General features: G+C 43.0%; 1 protein-coding gene across 1 annotated transcript in view; it reads left to right on the forward strand.

Moving 5' to 3' along the window:
* The window catches only part of LOC311110598 (inositol polyphosphate-5-phosphatase A-like), a 273,383-nt gene that overhangs the window by 182,122 nt on the left and 68,493 nt on the right, over positions 1-22,768 (forward strand). Inside the window, exon 9 of the mRNA XM_084153117.1 lies at positions 12,603-12,687. Within this exon, the coding sequence (XP_084009243.1) occupies positions 12,603-12,687 (85 nt within the window). The remainder of the gene's footprint in view (positions 1-12,602; positions 12,688-22,768) is intronic.

The following is a 22,768-nucleotide window of genomic DNA, read 5'->3' on the forward strand; positions in this document are numbered from 1 at the left end:
TCTTCCATTTCCTAATAATTGCTCCCACAGTTGATTTCTTCAAACCAAGCTGCTTACCTATTGCAGATTCAGTCTTCCCAGCCTGGTGCAGGTCTACAATTTTGTTTCTGGTGTCCTTTGACAGCTCTTTGGTCTTGGCCATAGTGGAGTTTGGAGTGTGACTGTTTGAGGTTGTGGACAGGTGTCTTTTATACTGATAACAAGTTCAAACAGGTGCCATTAATACAGGTAACGAGTGGAGGACAGAGGAGCCTCTTAAAGAAGAAGTTACAGGTCTGTGAGAGCCAGAAATCTTGCTTGTTTGTAGGTGACCAAATACTTATTTTCCACCATAATTTGCAAATAAATTAATAAAAAATCCTACAATGTGATTTTCTGGATTTTTTCTCTCAATTTGTCTGTCATAGTTGACGTGTACCTATGATGAAAATTACATGCCTCTCTCATCTTTTTAAGTGGGAGAACTTGCACAGTTGGTGGCTGACTAAATACTTTTTTTCCCCACTGTATATATATTTTTTTACATCCATTCAAATTATAATACATCTTTCCAACACTCTCCCCCTTGATAATCAGTGTCACTGATAAATAGGCTATGGACATGTTGTGTGAATTTGTTTCTATTTTAATAGTCAATTTCATCTTCATACTATAGCATAGCTGTCCCCTATATACTTTCATTGTCAATTAATTATCTTATAGCCTACTTTCAAGAAAGCCTAAGTTAGGCCTAGATTTTTTATCCCTTTTAAGGAAAGAAGATTTATTTGCTTGTGTCTGACATTGGCTTTGATTGACGGGTGCTTTTACGGGGGTGTGCGTATTTGAGTTTGTTGATTTTCTCAATAATCCATTCTGAAAGTTTCCTAAATTAGCCTGTCTGGACACCATCTCTTTAATAAGAATCAAACTCTCCAGTCACGATTTAATCTTGTAAAAGGCCTGTTTTCAGTAGCTTAGGCTACATTATTTCTCTCAATACGGCGTCCTCTCATTGAAGAAAATATGTCACTGCCATCGAATTACCGCAGCAGTAGGGTTTGTGACATTATGCGAATTTGTTGGGAAAAGTGGGAGAAAACCCATCGGACTTCATTTCAATGGGATCGGTATTTATTTGTTTTATATGCAAAAGCCAACAGACAAGGACAAGGTAGGAATATATCTTTATTTCGACTCCATTAATGTTGTGTCAATCCGAAAATGCGACAGATGCTTTCCAACCTAGCATTTCTTAAATTGTTTATTTCATATTTATAAGTAAAAACCTGAATAATCATAATGGAATGCCATGATAATAACAAAGTGTAATGGCTTGTTTCAAGTAGGTTTTTATTAAGAAGCATATCTTTGTAAAAAGGTGAACAAACAGAATTGTGACCTCTTTTTTGACCCCCCACCCCCACCCCCTGAACGGTTATGGCGGTGACTGTGTACAATGACATGGCCAATTAACGTAATCTCAAATTCCAAGACCGTCACAGCCCTTTACTTTTCTTAGACCTCTATTTATTTTGACAGACTAACTTATATTTTCATTGTGGCCCATTTGGCCCTAGGACACTGAGAGACATGGGTTTGCAAACGCAACTTTTTAACTCAAGAAATGTTACTGTCTTTAAGTGACCTTTCCATTGGCCACTTGCACCACAACAAATGCAGGGTGTGAACTGTAAAATGTAAATGTAAACTGTCCTTGTATTTGAATAGAGTGCTCTTTCAGTCTCTTAAAGCATGTCTGGGGAAGGTCAATGATGACATCATGTGTGTGTTACCCCCATCTAGCCACCAGCACCCATGACTGGTAGTCTGAGGTGCAGGTGTCTCTCACTCACCCCACAACAAGCACATTTTCCCATGCTGCTGTGCCCTCACTCTCCCCCCTCCCCTCCCCATCGCTCCTATTCTGCCTGGTCTGTGGTGGTGCTTTATGATAGAGGACTAGGAAGGGACCCACCACCGAGTGCCTTCTCTTTTTACAGCCTCATAAATATATTGTTATCAGGGGTCCGGGAAGGAGTCCACCCTCCACCCAGAGATTTATCCCCCCCGATTAGCGAGGTGCTAGCATCCTGAATCATTAATTACACATGTAGGCTAGCAGCGCTATCGCAATCATCTTAATTTCTCATCTCTCCTCTGTAAGAGGGGGGCTCTATTAAGTCAATTATTAGGTATAGGAAGTTAATTATATGTCGCTTATGTGCGTTTTAAATGCGCTTGGATGCCGGTTCTGCTGTAGATCTGGAAGCATTCCATGAACCTGGGATCTAGACTCCATGAATCCTCCCTACCTCACACACACAGTTCTGTATTACCTCTGGTTCTATTAGATACTGTGGGTTACTGGATTTCTCTCTTTATTAATGTTCCATGACCATGTCCCTACAGAGCATTCGGAAAGTATTCAGACCCTTTTACTTTTTCCACATTTTGTTACATTACAGCCTTATGATAAAATTGGTAAAATTGGTTTTGTTCCTCATCAATCTACACACAATACCCCATAATGACAAAGCAAAAACAGGTTTTTAGACATTTGTGCAAATAAATAAAAATGTTAACCCTGAAATATTACATTTAAATAAGTATTCAGACCCTTTACTCAGTACTTTGTTAAAGCACCTTTGGCAGCGATTACAGCCTTGAGTCTTCTTGGGTATGATGCTACAAGCTTGGCACAGCTGTATTTGGGGAGTTTCTCCCATTCCTCTCTGTAGATCCTCTCAAGCTCTGTCAGGTTGGATGGGGAGTGTTGCTGCACAGCTATTTTCAGGTCTCTCCAGAGATGTTAGATCGGGTTCAAGTCCGGGCTCTGGCTGGACCACTCAAGGACATTCAGAAACTTGTCCCATTCTGAGGTTCTGAGCGCTCTGGAGCAGGTTATCATCAAGGATCTCTCTGTACTTTGCTCCATTCATCTTTCCTTCGATCCTGACTAGTCACCCAGTCTCTGCTGCTGAAAAAACATCCCCACAGCATAATGCTGCCACCACCATGCTTCCCCGTAGGGAGGGTGCCAGGTTTCCTCCAGACGTGACGCTTGGCATTCAGGCCAAAGAGTTCAATCTTGGTTTCATCAGACCTGAGAATCTTGTTTTTCATGGTCTGAGAGTCCTTTAGGTGCCTTTTGGCAAACTCCAAGCGGGCTGTCATGTGCCTTTTACTGAGGAGTGGCTTCCGTCTGGCAACTCTACCATAAAGGCCTGATTGGTGGAGTGCTGCAGAGATGGTTGTCCTTTTGGAAGGTTGTCCCATCTCCACAGAGGAACTCTGGAGCTCTGTCAGAGTGACCATTGGGTTCTTGGTCACCTCCCTGACCAAGGCCCTTCTCCCCCGATTTCTCAGTTTGGCCGGGCGGCCAGCTCTAGGATGAGTCTTGGTGGTTCAAAACTTCTTCCATTTAAGAATATGGAGGCCACTGTGTTCTTGGGGACCTTCAATGCTGCAGAAATGTTTTGGTACCCTTCCCCAGATCTGTGCCTCGACAATCGTAGCTTGGAGCTCTACAGACAATTCCTTCAACCTCATGGCCTGGTTTTTGCTCTGACATGCACTGTCAACCGTGGGACCTTTATATAGACAGGTGTGTGCCTTTCCAAATCATGTCCAATCAATTGAATTTAACACATGTGGACTCCATTGAAGTTTTTTAAATTTGTTTTTGTTTTGCAAAAAATTCTAAAAACCTGTTTTCGCTTTGTCATTATAGGGTATTGTGTGTAGATTGATGAGGAAATTGTTTATTTAATCTATTTTAGAATAAGGCTGTAACATAACACAATGTGGAATCAGTTATTTCTGAATGCACTGTATATACACACTAGAATACTACTTAGCATGCATGTTTAACGGGACCGCGTTCTGTTAACAGCTTAGCTTCCTCTACTGTCCGACTGCCCCACACTGGGCTCGAACCAGTGATCCTCTGCTTTGCAACACGTGACCGCCCTCCTTGACAATGTTCCAACAGGTTGAGCCACCCAAAAGGTACCGATTGGATGGCTCCATCCGCGACATTCAAGCTTACGCCACATTCTTAACTCCGTTACACATGGTCAATACATCACCACATACTAAGTAGTATGCAAGTGTGGATATTGGGACCGAGCAAAGTATAGCAGCTTCCCATAGAAAGGAGATAATGCCCATAGTGGGCACAAGGGCACTCAGATTTCTACTGTTTTTTAATTTGGCCAATGTTAAATTAATGACTAAACGTTTTATCATAATTATTTATAAAAATATCTGTCAGCGGTATTTTGCGGAGGTGGCACACTGACTGGACCAGGCAAAGAGTACCCCCTATTCTCCCTAATAAGTGGTGCACCACAGAGCAAGAGAGAGAGTGTAGAGTGACACAAAGTGTTTTAGTTTGATTTTAGCTGCCAGTGATGGGCAGCACTCGCAGGAGGTATGCTTGTAAATGAACATTTGATCAAGCTATGGAGCCTATCCTTCTTGATGAATAAATAAAACAGAAATGTTTTGATTCTCTGTAATAAACTCAGCAAAAAAAGAAACGTCCTCTCACTGTCAACTGCGTTTATTTTCAGCAAACTTAACATGTGTAAATATTTGTATGAACATAACAAGATTCAACAATTGAGACAAACTGAACAAGTTCCACAGACATGTGACTAACAGAAATGGAACAATGTGTCCCTGAACAAAGGGGGGGTCAGAATCAAACGTAACAGTCAGTATCTGGTGTGGCCACCAGCTGCATTAAGTATTGCAGTGCATCTCCTCCTCATGGACTGCACCAGATTTGCCAGTTCTTTTTTTATTTCATTTTATTTTTTAGGGGATAGATCAGCTTTAATATTTCAGATAGATTGTAACTTCCATCAATGTAATAGTCTGCATCACTTCCAATCCCCCATGTTTTTTTTCTGGCATATATATATATATATATATATATATATATATATATATATATATATATATATATACAGTGGGGAAAAAAAGTATTTAGTCAGCCACCAATTGTGCAAGTTCTCCCACTTAAAAAGATGAGAGAGGCCTGTAATTTTCATCATAGGTACACGTCAACTATGACAGACAAAATGAGAAAACATTTTCCAGAAAATCACATTGTAGGATTTTTAATGAATTTATTTGCAAATTATGGTGGAAAATAAGTATTTGGTCAATAACAAAAGTTTCTCAATACTTTGTTATATACCCTTTGTTGGCAATGACACAGGTCAAACGTTTTCTGTAAGTCTTCACAAGGTTTTCACACACTGTTGCCGGTATTTTGGCCCATTCCTCCATGCAGATCTCCTCTAGAGCAGTGATGTTTTGGGGCTGTCGCTGGGAAACACGGACTTTCAACTCCCTCCAAAGATTTTCTATGGGGTTGAGATCTGGAGACTGGCTAGGCCACTCCAGGACCTTGAAATGCTTCTTACGAAGCCACTCCTTCGTTGCCCGGGCGGTGTGTTTGCGATCATTGTCATGCTGAAAGACCCATCCACGTTTCATCTTCAATGCCCTTGCTGATGGAAGGAGGTTTTCACTCAAAATCTCACGATACATGGCCCCATTCATTCTTTCCTTTACCCGGATCAGTCGTCCTGGTCCCTTTGCAGAAAAACAGCCCCAAAGCATGATGTTTCCACCCCCATGCTTCACAGTAGGTATGGTGTTCTTTGGATGCAACTCAGCATTCTTTGTCCTCCAAACACAACGAGTTGAGTTTTTACCAAAAAGTTATATTTTGGTTTCATCTGACCATATGACATTCTCCCAATCCTCTTCTGGATCATCCAAATGCACTCTAGCAAACTTCAGACGGGCCTGGACATGTACTGGCTTAAGCAGGGGGACACGTCTGGCACTGCAGGATTTGAGTCCCTGGCAGCGTAGTGTGTTACTGATGGTAGGCTTTGTTACTTTGGTCCCAGCTCTCTGCAGGTCATTCACTAGGTGCCCCTGTGTGGTTCTGGGATTTTTGCTCACCGTTCTTGTGATCATTTTGACCCCACGGGGTGAGATCTTGCGTGGAGCCCCAGATCGAGGGAGATTATCAGTGGTCTTGTATGTCTTCCATTTCCTAATAATTACTCCCACAGTTGATTTCTTCAAACCAAGCTGCTTACCTATTGCAGATTCAGTCTTCCCAGCCTGGTGCAGGTCTACAATTTTGTTTCTGGTGTCCTTTGACAGCTCTTTGGTCTTGGCCATAGTGGAGTTTGGAGTGTGACTGTTTGAGGTTGTGGACAGGTGTCTTTTATTCTGATAACAAGTTCAAACAGGTGCCATTAATACAGGTAACGAGCGGAGGACAGAGGAGCCTCTTAAATAAGAAGTTACAGGTCTGTGAGAGCCAGAAATCTTGCTTGTTTGTAGGTGACCAAATACTTATTTTCCACCATAATTTGCAAATAAATTCATTAAAAATCCTACAATGTGATTTTCTGGATTTTTTTTCTCAATTTGTCTGTCATAGTTGACGTGTACCTATGATGACAATTACAGGCCTCTCTCATCTTTCTAAGTGGGAGAACTTGCACAATTGGTGGCTGACTAAATACTTTTTTCCCCCACTGTATATATATATATATATATATATATTATATATTTTTTATTATTATTATTATTTTTTTAATCATAGGTACACTTCAACTGTGAGAGACGGAATCTAAAACAAAAATCCAGAAAATCACATTGTATGATTTTTAAGTAATTAATTTGCATTTTATTGCATGACATAAGTATTTGATACATTAGACAAGCAGAACTTAATATTTGGTACAGAAACCTTTGTTTGCAATTACAGAGATCATACGTTTCCTGTAGGTCTTGACCAGGTTTGCACACACTGCAGCAGGGATTTTGGCCCACTCCTCCATACCTTCTCCAGATCCTTCAGGTTTCGGGGCTGTCGCTGGGCAATACAGACTTTCAGCTCCCTCCAAAGATTTTCTATTGGGTTCAGGTCTGGAGACTGGCTAGGCCACTCCAGGACATTGAGATGCTTCTTACGGAGCCACTCCTAAGTTGCCCTGGCTGTGTGTTTCGGGTCGTTGTCATGCTGGAAGACCCAGCCACGACCCATCTTCAATGCTCTTACTGAGGGAAGGAGGTTGTTGGCCAAGATCTCGCGATACATGCCCCCTCCATCCTCCCTTCAATACGGTGGAGTTGTCCTGTCCCCTTTGCAGAAAAGCATCCCCAAAGAATGATGTTTCCACCTCCATTCTTCACGGTTGGGATGGTGTTCTTGGGGTTGTACTCATCCTTCTTCTTCCTCCAAACACGGCGAGTGGAGTTTAGACCAAAAAACTCTATTTTTGTCTCATCAGACCACATGTCCTTCTCCCATTCCTCCTCTGGATCATCCAGATGGTCATTGGCAAACTTCAGACGGGCCTGGACATGCGCTGGCTTGAGCAGGGGGACCTTGCGTGCGCTGCAGGATTTTAATCCATGACGGCGTAGTGTGTTACTAATGGTTTTCTTTGAGACTGTGGTCCCAGCTCTCTTCAGGTCATTGACAAGGTCCTGCCGTGTAGTTCTGGGCTGATCCCTCACCTTCCTCATGATCATTGATGCCCCACAAGGTGAGATCTTGCATGGAGCCCCAGAACGAGGGTGATTGACCGTCATCTTGAACTTCTTCCATTTTCTAATAATTGCGCCAACAGTTGTCGCCTTCTCACCAAGCTGCTTGCCTATTGTCCTGTAGCCCATCCCAGCCTTGTGCAGGTCTACAATTTTACCTTACACAGCTCTCTGGTCTTGGCCATTGTGGAGAGGTTGGAGTCTGTTTGATTGAGTGTGTGGACAGGTGTCTTTTATACAGGTAACGAGTTCAAACAGGTGCAGTTAATACAGGGAATGAGTGGAGAACAGGAGGGCTTCTTAAAGAAAAACTAACAGGTCTGTGAGAGCCAGAATTCTTACTGGTTGGTAGGTGATCAAATACTTATGTCATGCAATACAATGCAAATTAATTACTTAAAAATCATACAATGTGATTTTCTGGATTTTTGTTTTAGATTCTGTCTCTCACAGTTGAAGTGTACCTATGATAAAAATTATAGACCTCTACATGCTTTGTAAGTAGGAAAACCTGCAAAATTGGCAGTGTATCAAATACTTGTTCTCCCCACTGTATGTTTTTAGAAATGTTTACAAATTAATTAAAAATGAAAAGCTGAAATGTATTGAGTCAATAAGTATTCAACCCCTTTGTTATGGCAAGCCTAAATAAGTTCAGGAGTAAAAATGTGCTTAACAAGTCACATAATAAGTTGCATGGATTCACTCCGTGTGCAATAATAGAGTTTAACATGATTTTTTAATGACTACCTCATCTCTGTACCCCACACATACACTACATGACCAAAGTATGTGGAGACCTGCTCGTCGAACATCTCATTCCAAAATCATGGGCATTAATATGGAGTTGGTCCCCCCTTTGCTGCTATAACAGCCACCACTTTTTTGGGAAAGCTTTCCACTAGATGTTAGAACATTGCTGCGGGGACATGCTTCCATTTAGCCACAAGAGCATTAGTGAGTTTGGGCACTGATGTTGGGCGATTAGGCCTGGCTTGCAGTCTGCGTTCCAATTACATTACATTTACATTTTAGTCATTTAGCAGACGCACATCCCAAAGGCGTTCAATGGGGTTGAGGTCCGGGATCTGTGCAGGCCAGTCAAGTTCTTCCACACCGATCTCGACAAAACATTTCTGTATGGACCTCGCTTTGTGCACAGGCATTGTCATGCTGAAAAAGGAAAGGCCCTTCCCCAAACTGTTGCCAAAAGTTGAATCTCCTGACGAACAGTTCTTGTGCTGACATTGCTTCCAGAGGCAGTTTGGAACACGGGAGTGAGTGCTGCAACCGAGGACAGATGATTTTTATGCGCTACGCGCTTCAGTGCTAGGTGGTCCCGTTTTGTGAGCTTGTGTGGCCTACCAATAAAAGGCTGAGCCGTTGTTGCTCCTAGAGGTTTCCACTTCACAATAACAGCACTTACAGTTGACCGGGGCAGCTCTAGCATAGCAGAAATTTGACATAACAGATTTCTTGGAAAGGTGGCATCCTATAACGGTTCCACGTTGAATGTCCCTGAGGTCTTCAGTAAGGCTGTGTGTTCGATTTTATACACCTGTCAGCAACGGGTGTGGCTGAAATAGCCGAATCCACTGATTTAAAGGGGTGTCCACATACTTTTGTATTTATAGTGTACAATTATCTGTAAGGTCCCTCAGTCGAGCAGTGAATTTCAAACAAAGATTCAACCACAAAGACTAGGGAGGTTTTCCAATGCCTCGCAAAGAAGGGCACCTATTGGTAGATGGGTAAAAAAAAAAAAGTAGACATTGTATATCCCTTTGAGCATGGGGAAGTTGTTAATTACACTTTTGATGGTGAATCAATACACCCAGTCACTACAAAGATACAGGCGGCCTTCCTAATTCACTTGCCGGAGAGGAAGGAAACTGCTCAGGGATTTCACCATAAGGCCAATGGTGACTTTAAAACAGTTACAGCGTTTAATGGCTGTGATAGAAGAAAACTGAGGATGGATCAACAACAATGTAGTTACTCTACAATACTAACCTAATTGACAGAGTGAAAAGAAGGACGCCTGTACAGAATACAAATAATCCAAAACATACATCCTGTTTGCACATGGCACTAAAGTAAAACTGCAAAAAAAATGGCAAAATAATTAACTTTATGTCCTGAATACAAAGCGTTATGTTTGGGGCAAATCCAGCACAACACATCACTGAGTACCACTCTTCATATTTTCAAGCATGGTGGTGGCTGCATCATGTTATGGGAATGCTTGTCATCGGCAAGGACTAGGGCATTTTTTTGTATAAAAAGAAACGGAATAGAGCGATCACAGGCAAAATCCTAGAGGAAAACCTGGTTCAGTCTGCTTTTCAACAGGCACTCAGAGACCAATTTACCATTCAGCAGGAAAATATCCTAGAACACAAGGCCAAATATACACTGGAGTTGCTTACCAAGACGACATTGAATGTTCCTGAGAGGCCTAGTTACCGTTTTGACCTAAATTGGCTTGAAAATCTATGTCGACGTTAAAATGGCAACCAACTTGACGAAGCTTGAAGAATTTTAAAAGTAATACGTGCAAAGCAAAGACTTACCCAGAAAAGACTCACAGCTGCAATCACTGCCAAAGGTGATTCTGACTCAGGGGTGTGAATACATATGTCAATTAGATTTTCAATAAAACATTTCTAAAAATATGTTTTGACTTTGTCATTATGGGGTATTGTGTGTAGATGGGTGAGAAATTCAGGCTGTAACACAACAAAATGTGGAATAATTTCTGAAGGCCCTGAATTGCTGATGCTTTGTATATTTCAATTAAATGTTTCAAGAACAAAATTATGTGTAAGTGTTTCTGTAATTGTAGTGGGGACAGTAACATTAGTAATCTCAAGAAAGTATAATATAATTTACAAGTATGCATTAAGGTGTTTGTAATAGCATAAATCTAGCAAAACTAATGTAGACATTAATAAATGCATTTATATAGCTTCCAAATATGTTTTACAATGTTGGGGCAGTGCCAAGATGCAGGCACGGTGGCTTCAACACAGTGCCCCCTATCTGTCATCTAGTGTGTATATATAAATAATTGTTTACAACAGTTAGAATGACACCCTCATTAAAATGAAAATTGATCAGGTAATGAGGTATGATTAGATAAACTATGCAGAAAAATATACATATATATTTACATAGAATTAGGAATAATGATTATGGCTCTAGATTGCAGGAAAAAGCTTTTTCAGAAAATGTTCCAACTTCCTGGCCCCTCTGCTGACCACCCCCCCTCCATCCTCACGAACTTTGTACCCCCTCTAAAATAATGGGTGGATGACGTCCCTGCAAGCACACTCAATCAAATCTACTCATACACTATTTGGAACAGCATGTTCAAATCAACTCAATCACAAACTAGAACATATACTGAACAGAAATATAAATGCAACATGCAACAATTTCAAAGATTTTGCTGAGTTACAGTTCATATAAGGAAATCAGTCAATTGAAATAAATTCATTAGGCCCTAATCTATGGATTTTACGTGACTGGGCAGGGTCGCAGCCATGGGTGGGCCTGGGAGGGCATAGGCCCACCAACTTGGGAGCCAGGCCCTGCCAATCAGAATTAGCTTTATTACAGACAGAAATACTCCTCTGTACCCCACCCTGACGATCCCGCAGGTGAAGAAGCTGGATGTGGAGGTCTTGGGCTGGCATGGTTACACGTGGTCTGCGGTTGTGAGGCCGGTTCGACGTACTGACAAATTCTCTAAAACGATGTTGGAGGCGGCTTATGGTAGAGAAATGAACATTCAGCTCTGGTGGATATTCCTGAAGTCAGCATGCCAATTGCACACTCCCTCAAAACTTGAGACATATGTGGCATTGTGTTGTTAACTCCTGAGTGGCGCAGTGGTCTAAGGCACTGCATCGCAGTGCTAACTGTGCCACTAGAGATCCTGGTTCGAATCCAGGCTCTGTCGCAGCCGGCCGCGACCGGGAGACTCATGGGCGGCGCACAATTGGCCCAGCGTCGTCCAGGGTAGGGGAGGGAATGGCCGGCAGGGATGTAGCTCAGTTAATAGAGCATGGCGTTTGCAACGCCAGGGTTGTGGGTTCGATTCCCACGGGGGGCCAGTATAAAAAAATATGTATTCACTAACTGTAAGTCGCTCTGGATAAGAGCGTCTGCTAAATGACGTAAATGTAAATGTGTTGTGTGACAAAACTGCACATTTTAGAGTGGCCTTTTATTGTCCCCAGCACAAGGTGCAAATGTGTAATGATCATGCCGTTTAATCAGCTTCTTGATATGCCAAACCTGTCAGGTAGATGGATTATCTTGACAAAGGATACAATTCTCACTAACAGGGATGTAAACACATTTGTGCACAACATTTGAGATAAATAAGCTTTTTCTGCGTATGGAACATTTCTGGGATCTTTTATTTCAGCTCATTAGACATGGGAGCAGCACTTTACATGTTGCGTTTATATTTCTGTTCAGTGTAATTTGAAACTTGCACATTTGATTCAGTTATACCCCCGCACATTAACTCGGTACCGGTACCCCCTGTATATAGCCTCGGTATTGTTATTTTATTGTGTTACTTTTTATTTTATTTTTGACTTTATTTTATTTAGTAAATATTTTCTTAACTCTATTTCTTAAACTGCATTGTTGGTTAAGGGCTTGTAAAGTAAGCATTTCACAGTAAGGTCTACACCTGTTGTATTTGGTGCATGTGACAAATAAAATGTGATTTGATTTGAATAAAACATTTGAAAGGCCCTGATCTACACAAATCTATTCACGTTAACTGCTACAATTCTGTTTTTGTTTTTTTGTCATGTTGAATATTGTTCTCCACAGGGGTGCAAACTTCTTGCAAGTGTTGGTGCCACCAGGTGGTGGTGTGCACCTCATAAATAAAATGCTCTGAGGCAACCTAACACTAAGGCCCACCAGAGAGTCACATCAACAGTATAACAGCCTACTCCACTAAGATCAATTCACTTTTAATGACAAATAGTTGTAATGTTTTTCAGGATCACTGACCAGCGGTTTGAGAAGGTGCCATATTTTGTCTTTGGGGATTTCAACTTCAGATTGGATACAAGGCAGGTTATTGAGGTAAGCACATTGATTCATGTGTTGTGAACATATCAGTTACAGTGTCTACACTATATGTGTTTCGGCAAATGCACCTTGACATGGATAGGTGTTGCTGGTGTGTGTGTGTGTGTGTGTGTGTGTGTGTGTGGGCACAGTTTTCTAGGGTTTGTGGGGGACAACAGCCACCAGCCCATCACAGTTATCACTCATTATCACCCCACCACTGTGGTTGGCCCAGCTGTGTTCGCCGACCAACCCTCCAAGTGCATTGTTATGTTATGGTGCCGTCCCCCTTCTCTTTCTCTCTCTCTTCCTCCCTCTCTCCCTCCCTTTCTCTTGGTGCAAATGACGCCACATTAGAGTCAGTATAGAGTAGTCATTCAGCAACCCTCATCAGGAGATAGGGGGGCTGTAGGATAACAAGTCATAAAGTTCCACACAGACAGTGGAGCTCCATGATAAGATAGAGACTAGCCACTTGTGGGGCGAACCCTGCTCCAACCACACAATGGCTCCTCAAGTCAGTGGCTCTGTTCAAGTTGTGGGGATTGTTAATTTGGGAGAAGACCCTCTGTCTCAAAAGGGAAGAGGAAGAGGAGTGGGGAGGAGGGGGTGGGCGGTTGTTGAATGGAGGGCTTTTGCTCAAATGGTTCAGGAAATACTTCATCCTGTGAGGTAAAGTGAGAAGGGCCTTTTGATTGGGGAGTGTAGTTTAATCATCTAAACACTAGGGGAGGAATTGAATAGAATACTTAATTGAACGCAGAGGTCATGTGCTTTTTCTCATAGGCGATCATTAAATGAGCATGTTGTTTCAAGCTGCTGTGTTCAGCTGCTGGGTTGTTGTGTGCAACCATATGACGTTTTTTACTGTGTCTATCGTATTGATAGATTGCGTTGTCTAATCCTCTGGTGATACATTGAATTCCACCGCCGTATTTGGGGCACATTAGATCTGCTGATCATGTGAGAATATTATGAGTTGCTTTGGAGAAAATAGTGATCCCATCACGAAACCAGGACAAAAAAAAGAACATGATTTGGGAGATTTTCAGTCATAGAATGGCCCTTTTGGAAGAAGGATTGTTGACATTTGACATTTGTATCTGAAAGCATAATTGATAATCAAAGTTGGCATATTTATAACATTTTGGCCTTACCAAGGCCTCCTTTAAGACTCCATAATGTTTCATCTGTAAGTGCTACAAAGCATAAATTGGTGTCAAATGAAGCTTTTCTGCCTGCTCTGTAATATGAGTTGCATTTTGATTTCAATAATAAATAAATAAAATGTGTTAATTTTGGCACTCTTTTTTATATTTAGTCTAGTCTTAGTAATTTTATGTGTCTCAATCACATTTTTGTCATTTGAATAATGATAGAGAGAGAGAAGCACAATAACCAGATGCTGCTGCAAAGTATTGGCAAATTAGTACGGGTTGCAGCTCCATCACTCGGTCACGTCATTGCCATTGTTATCAACGTTCCACAGACGCCTCAGCCACATAGATGTCCAAAAGTAGAACGGGGGCTAATGACTTTAAACGGGAGCTAATGACTGTTTCTCCCAGTAATGTAGTTGAGGTACTAAACCTCGAGTCCGAATCGAGTCCCAAGTCCCCTGTGCTCGAGTCCAAATCATCAATGGTCGAGTCACGAGTCGAGTCACCAGTCCCTGTGGCTGAAGTCCGAGTCCCAGTGCTTGAGTCCTGGTCCAAGTGCTCAAGTCTGAGTCACTGGGTCCACATAAATAAAAAAAGTGATTTACCCAGTCAGATGTAGTGTAGTGGTGAGAGGGATTTAGTCAATAAATTGTTTGCTATCCCTTTTTCTTCTTTCTGTGCCACAAAATGTTTGCATATAAGCTACTGGTAATGTTACCAGGGCCACGTTCAGTTAAAAAACATTCTTGAATGTTGCAGATAGAAATACCATGAATAGAGCCAACGTTATTCCTTATTCAACATGTCAAACAGGCATGTTTGTTCTACATAGAAATAGGCTAACTTAATGTTCCAAAACGTTGCATCCTGCTGAACGCGCCCCAGGTTGTTAGCTATAGCTAGCTAATGAGGTAACAATACTGAACAAGGTGTAGCCTAAACAAATGGTTAACAGTCCAGTCCGCAAGTAGTCTAGTTTTAGAACGGCCCGCGATATGCTTTATGAATGTAAAACGTGGCCCGCCAATGCATGATAGAAAGAAGAAAACGTAGCGGCGGTATTATGGATAATGTATTTTGAACTAGAATCAAGCCGTTTTCTCTGAGGAAAAGAGGGAGACTTGGCCATGTTGGTTACAGAACCTGTATATGAAATGCAGTGGGAAAAGTGGGAGGGTTGAGCAAGACTACATTTCAAAGACAGCCTACTTTTCTATAGCCTACTCAAGGGAGAGAAAAACATAGCTAGACTGTTGTTTTACTATTAAAGTCAATGCTGCTATTGTTTTTATTTTCACAAAGCAGCTTGTGTTTTTTAACCAGATAAAGGGTAGCTAACTAGAAGGCTGGTGGTGACTGGTTAGCTAATGTGAAACGACAGAGTCGCCTGCGCGATGTGTATAATCGGAGGCGGAGCCGGAACGGAGCCTGCCTGCCCACGCTCATCGGTTGCTCCCCCGTAGCTCACCAGCTCATCACTTGCTGTCCCGCAGCTCATCAGCATAATGTATGTAGGCTGTGTTTGCCGGGTGTGATGCATCCTTCCCACTGCTGAACTGAACTGAACTACGCTGTGCATCTGTGCTGCTAATATTAATTGTGTTTATCACTGAAAAGCTCTCAACATCTCCAAAAACTCTTGTCCAGTCCACTTAGTAGTCAGATTTCAGTCACAGAGATAATTTTGTCTTGTCTCATTTTAGTAAACTGAAATGAAAAATAATTTTAGTTTTAGTTTTTTCTGTCTATTTACTCAGTTATAGTCTCGTCAATTTGCCACAGAAAAATTGGTGTTTGACTAATATTTTAGTCACAATTTTTGTTGACGAAATTAACACTGCACTAATTTATGAATATTGATTAATATAAACAGGAATAATGAAAAATCACAGATTTAGATGTGGCAATTTTTTGTATATATTGTTTAACATAATATACTCTACATGCATATCAAAGTTCCAGGGTGGTATCTCTGCTAGTTTTAAAGTGATGGCCCATTTTATACAGAAAAATTGGTATAGAAGGCAATGTAACAAATCACAGCCCTCCTGTATCATTGCACATCCTGCAAATTACCAACATCACCATTTTGAATCCATTTTCACATTCACTCTATTGGTAATGCTTTCAGAGATGCCACTCTGGAACTTTGATATCCGCATAGAGTATATTATGTTAAACAATATATTGAAAATTAGCCAAATCAAAATGTGTGTTTTTTCTATATTCATAAATTAATGTAAAAACAATATTTGAAATCAAAATACTACTCATATTACAGAGCAAGTGGTAAAACTTAATATTTTGTAGCACCTACAGATTAGACATTATGGAGTCTTAAAGGAGTCCTGGGTAAGGCAAAACTTTCATAAATATGCCAACTTTCATCAATTATTTATCAATTATGCTTTAACATACTAATGTAACATACACTGAGTATACCAAGCATTAGGAAAACCTTCCTAATAGTGATTTACCCTCAGAACAGACTCAAATCATCAGGACATGGACTCTACAAGGTGTCGAAAGCGTTCTAAAGGGATGCTGGCCCATGTTGACTCCAATGCTTCCCACATGTTGGCTGGATGTCTTTTGGGTGGTGGACCATTTTTGATACACATGTGAAACTGTTGAGCCTGAAAAACCCAGCAGCGTTGCTGTTCTTGAAACAAACCGGTGCGCCTGGCACCTACTATCATACCCCGTTCAAAAGGCACTTAAATATTTTGTCTTGCCGATTCACTATATGAATGCCACACATACACAATCCATGTCTCAATTGATTGAAGTGGATTTAACAAGTGACATCAATAAGGGATCGTAGCATTCACCTGGTCAGTCTGTCATGGAAAGAGCAGGTGTTCTTAATGTTTTGTATACTCAGTGTATATGCCTCCACAGGACCATTCTATGCATTCAATTTAGTAAAATCCACCAAATCATGGTACTTTTCTGTCCTGTTTTCGTGAGGAATCGCTCAATACAGTAAGCCAAGGTCCCAAGTGCACAGCAGCCACAGCCTAAGAATTATCAGAGAACATTGAGACCATTTTGAATCAAAGACACTTGCCCCAACATCTAGTTTACCTCGATTGAGGAATATGATGTGGTTATTATGACTGTGATCATTATTTACAAACATATCATATATTGGACATTAGTTTCACATTACAGCTACCCCTGAGACATTATGTTATTGTGACTATAGAAAATCCCAATTATGCTAGATTAGAGAGTAATAATGTAGAACAAAAAGTAAATCCTGGTATAATGCTACCAAAGTGTTTAATAGGACAATGTTTCTAACCCAAACTGGGTGATCATAGAAATATAACCATCAGAAAGAATATCATCCCAGTACGTCACCATATTTATCCCCCGTGACTAATCTAGATCAGACCCCCCCTCCTTCCTCCTCCCCCCTTTGCTCTGTGGTAGGTAAGTAGTCACCCTCTCTGTGTCTCTGCCACTGAAATGCTGTTTAAGTGTACTAGGGGTCATGACCCCTTTTCCAGGGATGTGTAAGGCTAGCACCGGTTTGTGTCCGTCTCTGCCTACTCCCCTCCGCCCAACTCCTTTCTCATGCACCTTCAATATCCCCACCACACACACATACAATGTTCCTGATTGATTTTCCCTGCGTGAAGGGGTGGTGCCAGAGAGTACCTCAGGAAGTCAGATCTGTGGGCCATGAAGCCCCTTCTACCACCATTCTCTATGCTTACACACATACAGTACACACACACACCCCTCTCCTTCCCTTTACTCCTTCCTAAGAGGTCCTCATACTCACCCTTTAACGGGACAACTCCAAAGGCTGATGACATCATCCAAGGGGCTCGGCTCATTAAAGAGGCAGCATTCTACTCATATAAACCCGTCCAGCGCGGAGCTCGCCGGTCTGATTTAATGGTGACCTGCACTGTATGTGGTTGTGGAGGGACGCTGTGATGTCACCAGTAAACAGATGAGTGTAGCCTTCATGTGGCTCTCTAACTCCCAGCCAGGAGATATGTCAACCCTTTAATGACAATTAATGTCAGCTGGACAATTAGTGCACATTGGAACGATGCTTTACTGTAGATTGGACCTGGTGGATCGATTGGGCCTGCTTATCTGGAGATTGATTCAGATGAAGGGCTACTCTCTCTGTTTCTCTCGCTCTGTAACACACATTAGGCACAATTACCTCTCTACTTCTTTAATGCGGAAAGGGAAGAACTGTGCCATATAATATGTGGGCAAAAACAAGGAGCATTTAATACATGTATTTCTCTAGTTGCTTGTACACTACAGCTACACTGCTTCTCTCTGTCTGATTGTCATTATGGACACCCACTGCAGAGAATAGCCACCAGCCCCTCCCCTTAACCCATCATGCCCTGTGGGTCTGTGTGTGTGTGGTGGTCTACTCTCTAGGCCCTATGTCCTATGCCCCATTGTCCCAGGGTTGGACATAGGTGGCGGATTCCTGGCATGCTTGTGCTGCAGGATCAGTAACCAGAGGCTGTGGCCAGCCCCCCTCCCAACTGGGCTCCCCATTAATTGTGTCCGACAGAGGGAATTGGCTTCAATTGACCCTCATTCACTGGGCCTTTCACCGGGGGACAAAGGACACAGCCAAGTGGAGACTAATGCTGGGGTTGAGCTCCCTGGAGGTGGTCTTCCCAGTGTCATCGCCCAGTCCCTGGTCCCTTTCTCCTGCTCTGACTGTATCATCAGGACGGGAGAGGTGCAAGGAGAGGTGGGCCCAGCCAGAGAGAAGTGCAAGTGGAGGAATGAGGCTGCCCAAGCACTCGGTGGGTGGATGGGGAATTGGGACAGTGCAGGAGGGAACCAGTGCGTTCCGTAGATTTGTTGATTGGAATGGGTGCGCTTGCTTTTATGATGCCCGTTTTCCAATTGTATGCCCGTCACTCGGTTTACAGCTTGTAATCTAACCTCTGCATTCTTAGTGGTGCACTGGTTTTTCATGGTTCCAAAGAGGCCAGTGTCTATATGTTCCTATATTACTGCTATTTGAAGTAGATACTGTCCTGAGTGTGTACAGTATGTGTGAGAGAAGGCATTAGGAGCTGAGTAACCACCTGTGTGCTGCTGAGTGTGCGCTGGGACGGCCCAGGCCGAGACGAGACTGAATAAGAGGTGCATGATGGGACATCCCGGACCCCCGGGGACCAGTGGCAGTGAATCACTGAGGCACAGTGACAGCCCCAGGGCTCCGTGCCTGGACTCTCAGTATATTTAAAATGTCTCCTAATTAAACTTAATAGAATGTAAATTTAATATCTGCAGAAATTGTGCGCTCCTGGCCGGTCCCTCCAATTTAAGGATTGATGGAGGCCAGCGGGGAGGTTAATTGCTGACTTGATCTACTGTCCCCGTGACATAGCTTGTGCCTGTTTTAATTGGAGTTTATCTGGCTGCTACATGGGCAGATTTCATTAGGCTAGCGGCCTCTCACCACAGCACGCCACCGCTCCCTGTGTGAGGGAGATCCGAGGGAGATCCAAGTTGGAGGACGTGTGGATGTGTTCGGTAGTGCCTCCTTTCTGTGGTTAGTGGGAAGAGCAGGTGGATGGCAGGGGATGGCCCAGGCATCAATCTTCCTGCCTTTGTCCCGGGCCTTTCTCCACTTGAGCAGCATGAAATTAAAGGTGGAGCTGTTGACTAGGACGCACTCCAAATGAATGCTGTAAAATGCTAATTAACGACAAGCAGGGTAATACATATTTCATTTTTCACGCTTTGTCGAAGTGCTTTACAGCATGCCAACGGAAAAGTGTGACGGGGGTGTGTGTGATTGTATGTGTGATACTGTTTTTGAAGCCATATTCTAAACACTGGCCTGAGTTGTAGAGGTCTTCACGGATCCACCTGTACCCGAATACCCGAGACCCGATCCAGGACCCGAGTGGATCCGGATCCAGAATTTTAAATAATGTCACGGGTCTGGGTCGGATCTGATATGATTGTCTCGGGTATGTGTAATTTTAACTGACTTGTCCGGAAGGACCCATATAGATCCGAACGCGACTGCTGCAGTAGAGAGGGCGAGAGAGAGAGTGAGATTGTATCATTTTGCTTTTCACCAGAGTGGCGCGTGTAGCTTGTTGTTGTTGGCCAATCATAAGTCATCAAAGCGGCAATAGTCTACAGTCATAGAGCCTTCGTGTGGAGCAAAAGTTAGGAGATATCTAATCAATGGAAGATGGAATTCAAATGTAAATGATGGAATTAAAAGTTAAAGGAGAAGGATAGGCTACAACGACCGAGAGCCAACAGCTAGGCTGCTACTTTATATTCTGAATGGAGTTGTTGTTATTTGTAACTGTGTAGGACGAGAAAGCGCATGCAGCCTCAATTAGCCTAGCTAGCTAGCTTAACTAGCTACTCTCGATTTGATGCAGTCAAGACAGGTACAGGTACTACGTAATCATATTGAATAATAAATAACCTAGCTATGGAAGCTATTAGTCTACTATAGCGCGAGTTGGCTTGGTTGGTTCCGGTCTCTCATCTCTCCCTCCCTCCTACTTGTTCCCTGTGTCACTCGCTCACACTCACAGTAGCGTACACACACAGCATGGCCCCTGCTAGAGTGTCACCTCGCTCTACCTCCTCTCCCTCACACTTTATCAGCTCCGGTTAATAAAGTAGCTTAAATATTGACTTTTCTGCTGCTTCCCTGACTCTGATCGGACCGGGTCTGGATCCAACCAGGTCTATTCGGAACGGGTCTAGTTGTCCTAAGGTCCATTCAGAACGGGTCTCTATATTGTAAAAATAAATGTATGCATATCTGGTCCGGATGGGAAAGCCCCAGGTCCATTTCGGAACAGGTCCAACTTTTTGGATCGTGAAGGCCTCTACTGTGTGGATGTTTGTGTGAGTCTGTGCGTATGTGCGTGTATGGACATACATGGGTGTGTATGAGCTTACATGTGTTCTTCCATGTCTGTAATAATGTATTTATGCCTTAATGTGAAACATTACTCTTCAAATAGGCTGGAAAGAGTCATTTAGTGTTGTTGATGCCTATTGTCTTGGTTCGTGAACCTGTTTCTGGGTAAATCATTTTCACTGCCTTTTCCCTTTCTGCCCCAGCCTTTGATTAGCATGTGTGCTAAGGTGGGCCCTGCCATTAATCAAAACAGAGGCAGTGTAATTAAGTGTACACTACATTAGTCAGGCTAATTAATTTTGGGGGCCATCCATCCATTAGCCAGTGGGCTAGCACTGATTGGGCCTCTGTTCTGAGGGAACCTGGACACCAGGGACTGTGACCCTCCTTGGCTGCCGTCACACACACACACACACACACACACACACACACACACACACACACATATTCATGTGAGCGAGCACACACATATACACACACACACACACACACACACACACTCTGCTGCCTACTACGCCCCAAATACAACAGCAGGAGCACCCTACTTAATCAGATTATACCAAATATCTGTCATACACACAACGTTGTGATACAATGATCATCTTATTTTAGGACAATCTTGTTGTTTCAATAGAAAAAAAACATATCTCTGACAATGAGGCCAGCAGTATGCCAAAGATAGTGTAGATGAACACAATAAATGAACTAACTTATATGTGAGGTCATCATGATACGGCGTCACCTTGTCACTGGATTATATGTTTCGTTTTATCCACATAGCCTCAGACAAAGATGTGTCCGATATGAAGATAAACCTTCATGATCTTGGTAATTCATCACAATGAGGCCCCATTATGAGAGATAACCCGTCTGGATAGAGGGAGACTATTCCCCTTGGGACAAAAGAGCCTGTTTTCTCCTCTCCTTTTTTCCTCTGTTTGCTTGCCATGCTAATGAAAAGAGAGACAGAGAGATGGAGACACAGAGAGAAAGAGAGAGTTCAGCAACGAGGGCGTAACGCGAGCGATGTCGCTTTGATCAGGACGCCGTTCCACAATTAAAAACGCTCTGCAAATGAAGAACAAGCAGTGGCTTCTGTTGGTCCTCCTCATCAACAACAGCCTCCTCATCAACAAGAGCTGCAGCCATTGTGTTACTGGCCGGAGCGGCTGGCAGCTGGGTCCACCATGCCAGGGGTAGATGACATGGTGTGACAGGGTGTGAGGACAGCGCCTGGCACCAGTGGTCACAAACCGCCCCCCTCAGACATGGCGTCGTGGCCTCTCAGGTCCAGGGTTGGCCTGGGCCGTAGCCCCATTGACCCCCTCAGTCAATGATGCCACACCTGCTGCCGGCCGCTGAGCCACTGGGGAAGACACTCCTACTGGTCACTCTGACCACCCCACCTTCTTAGTCTCTAGTGAGGCTTTAGTTCTCTCATTCTCTCATGTCCTCACACACTTCTCTCTCATTTACACTTTTTCTCTCATCCGAATTGTCTTTCAGCTGGCTCGCTCACACTCACACACACTCACTCACTCACTCATTCTCTTTCACTCTCTGCTTTCGCTCCCTCTCGCCTGTCACCCTCCCCGCCTTCTCTCTCCCTCCCCCTCTCCATCTCCCTCCCCATCTCCCTCTCTCTTTCTGAATGCAGGAGGTTTTTTGTCCTCACTGTCTTGGGGACTTTTTTCCATCCTCCTCTCCTTTCTCCTGACATGGCCCCCAACTTTCTAGAGCACTGATCATTCGTCTTTAACGGCTCAGGAAAGGGCTTTTCACTCTGGGGAAAAATAGGGGAGGAGAAAAGGACTAGCGGAGGGGGCTCTATTCTTACTGAAAGGTCTGGTGTTAAATTGGGTCAGGAAGGCAGATTATGCCACAATGGGAATATGAGGATATTAGCTAAAAGCACATTGCCAGGCAGACAGACAAGTATGTTCTAATACAGGCCTTGTCATATGAGCTCAGAGCTGCTTGCCTCATATGAGCTCAGAGCTGCTTGCGTTCCACGTGTACTGTATGTGTGTGT

This window comes from Coregonus lavaretus, assembly GCF_964263955.1.
Source record: "Coregonus lavaretus genome assembly, chromosome: 36".
Lineage (NCBI taxonomy): Eukaryota > Metazoa > Chordata > Actinopteri > Salmoniformes > Salmonidae > Coregonus > Coregonus lavaretus.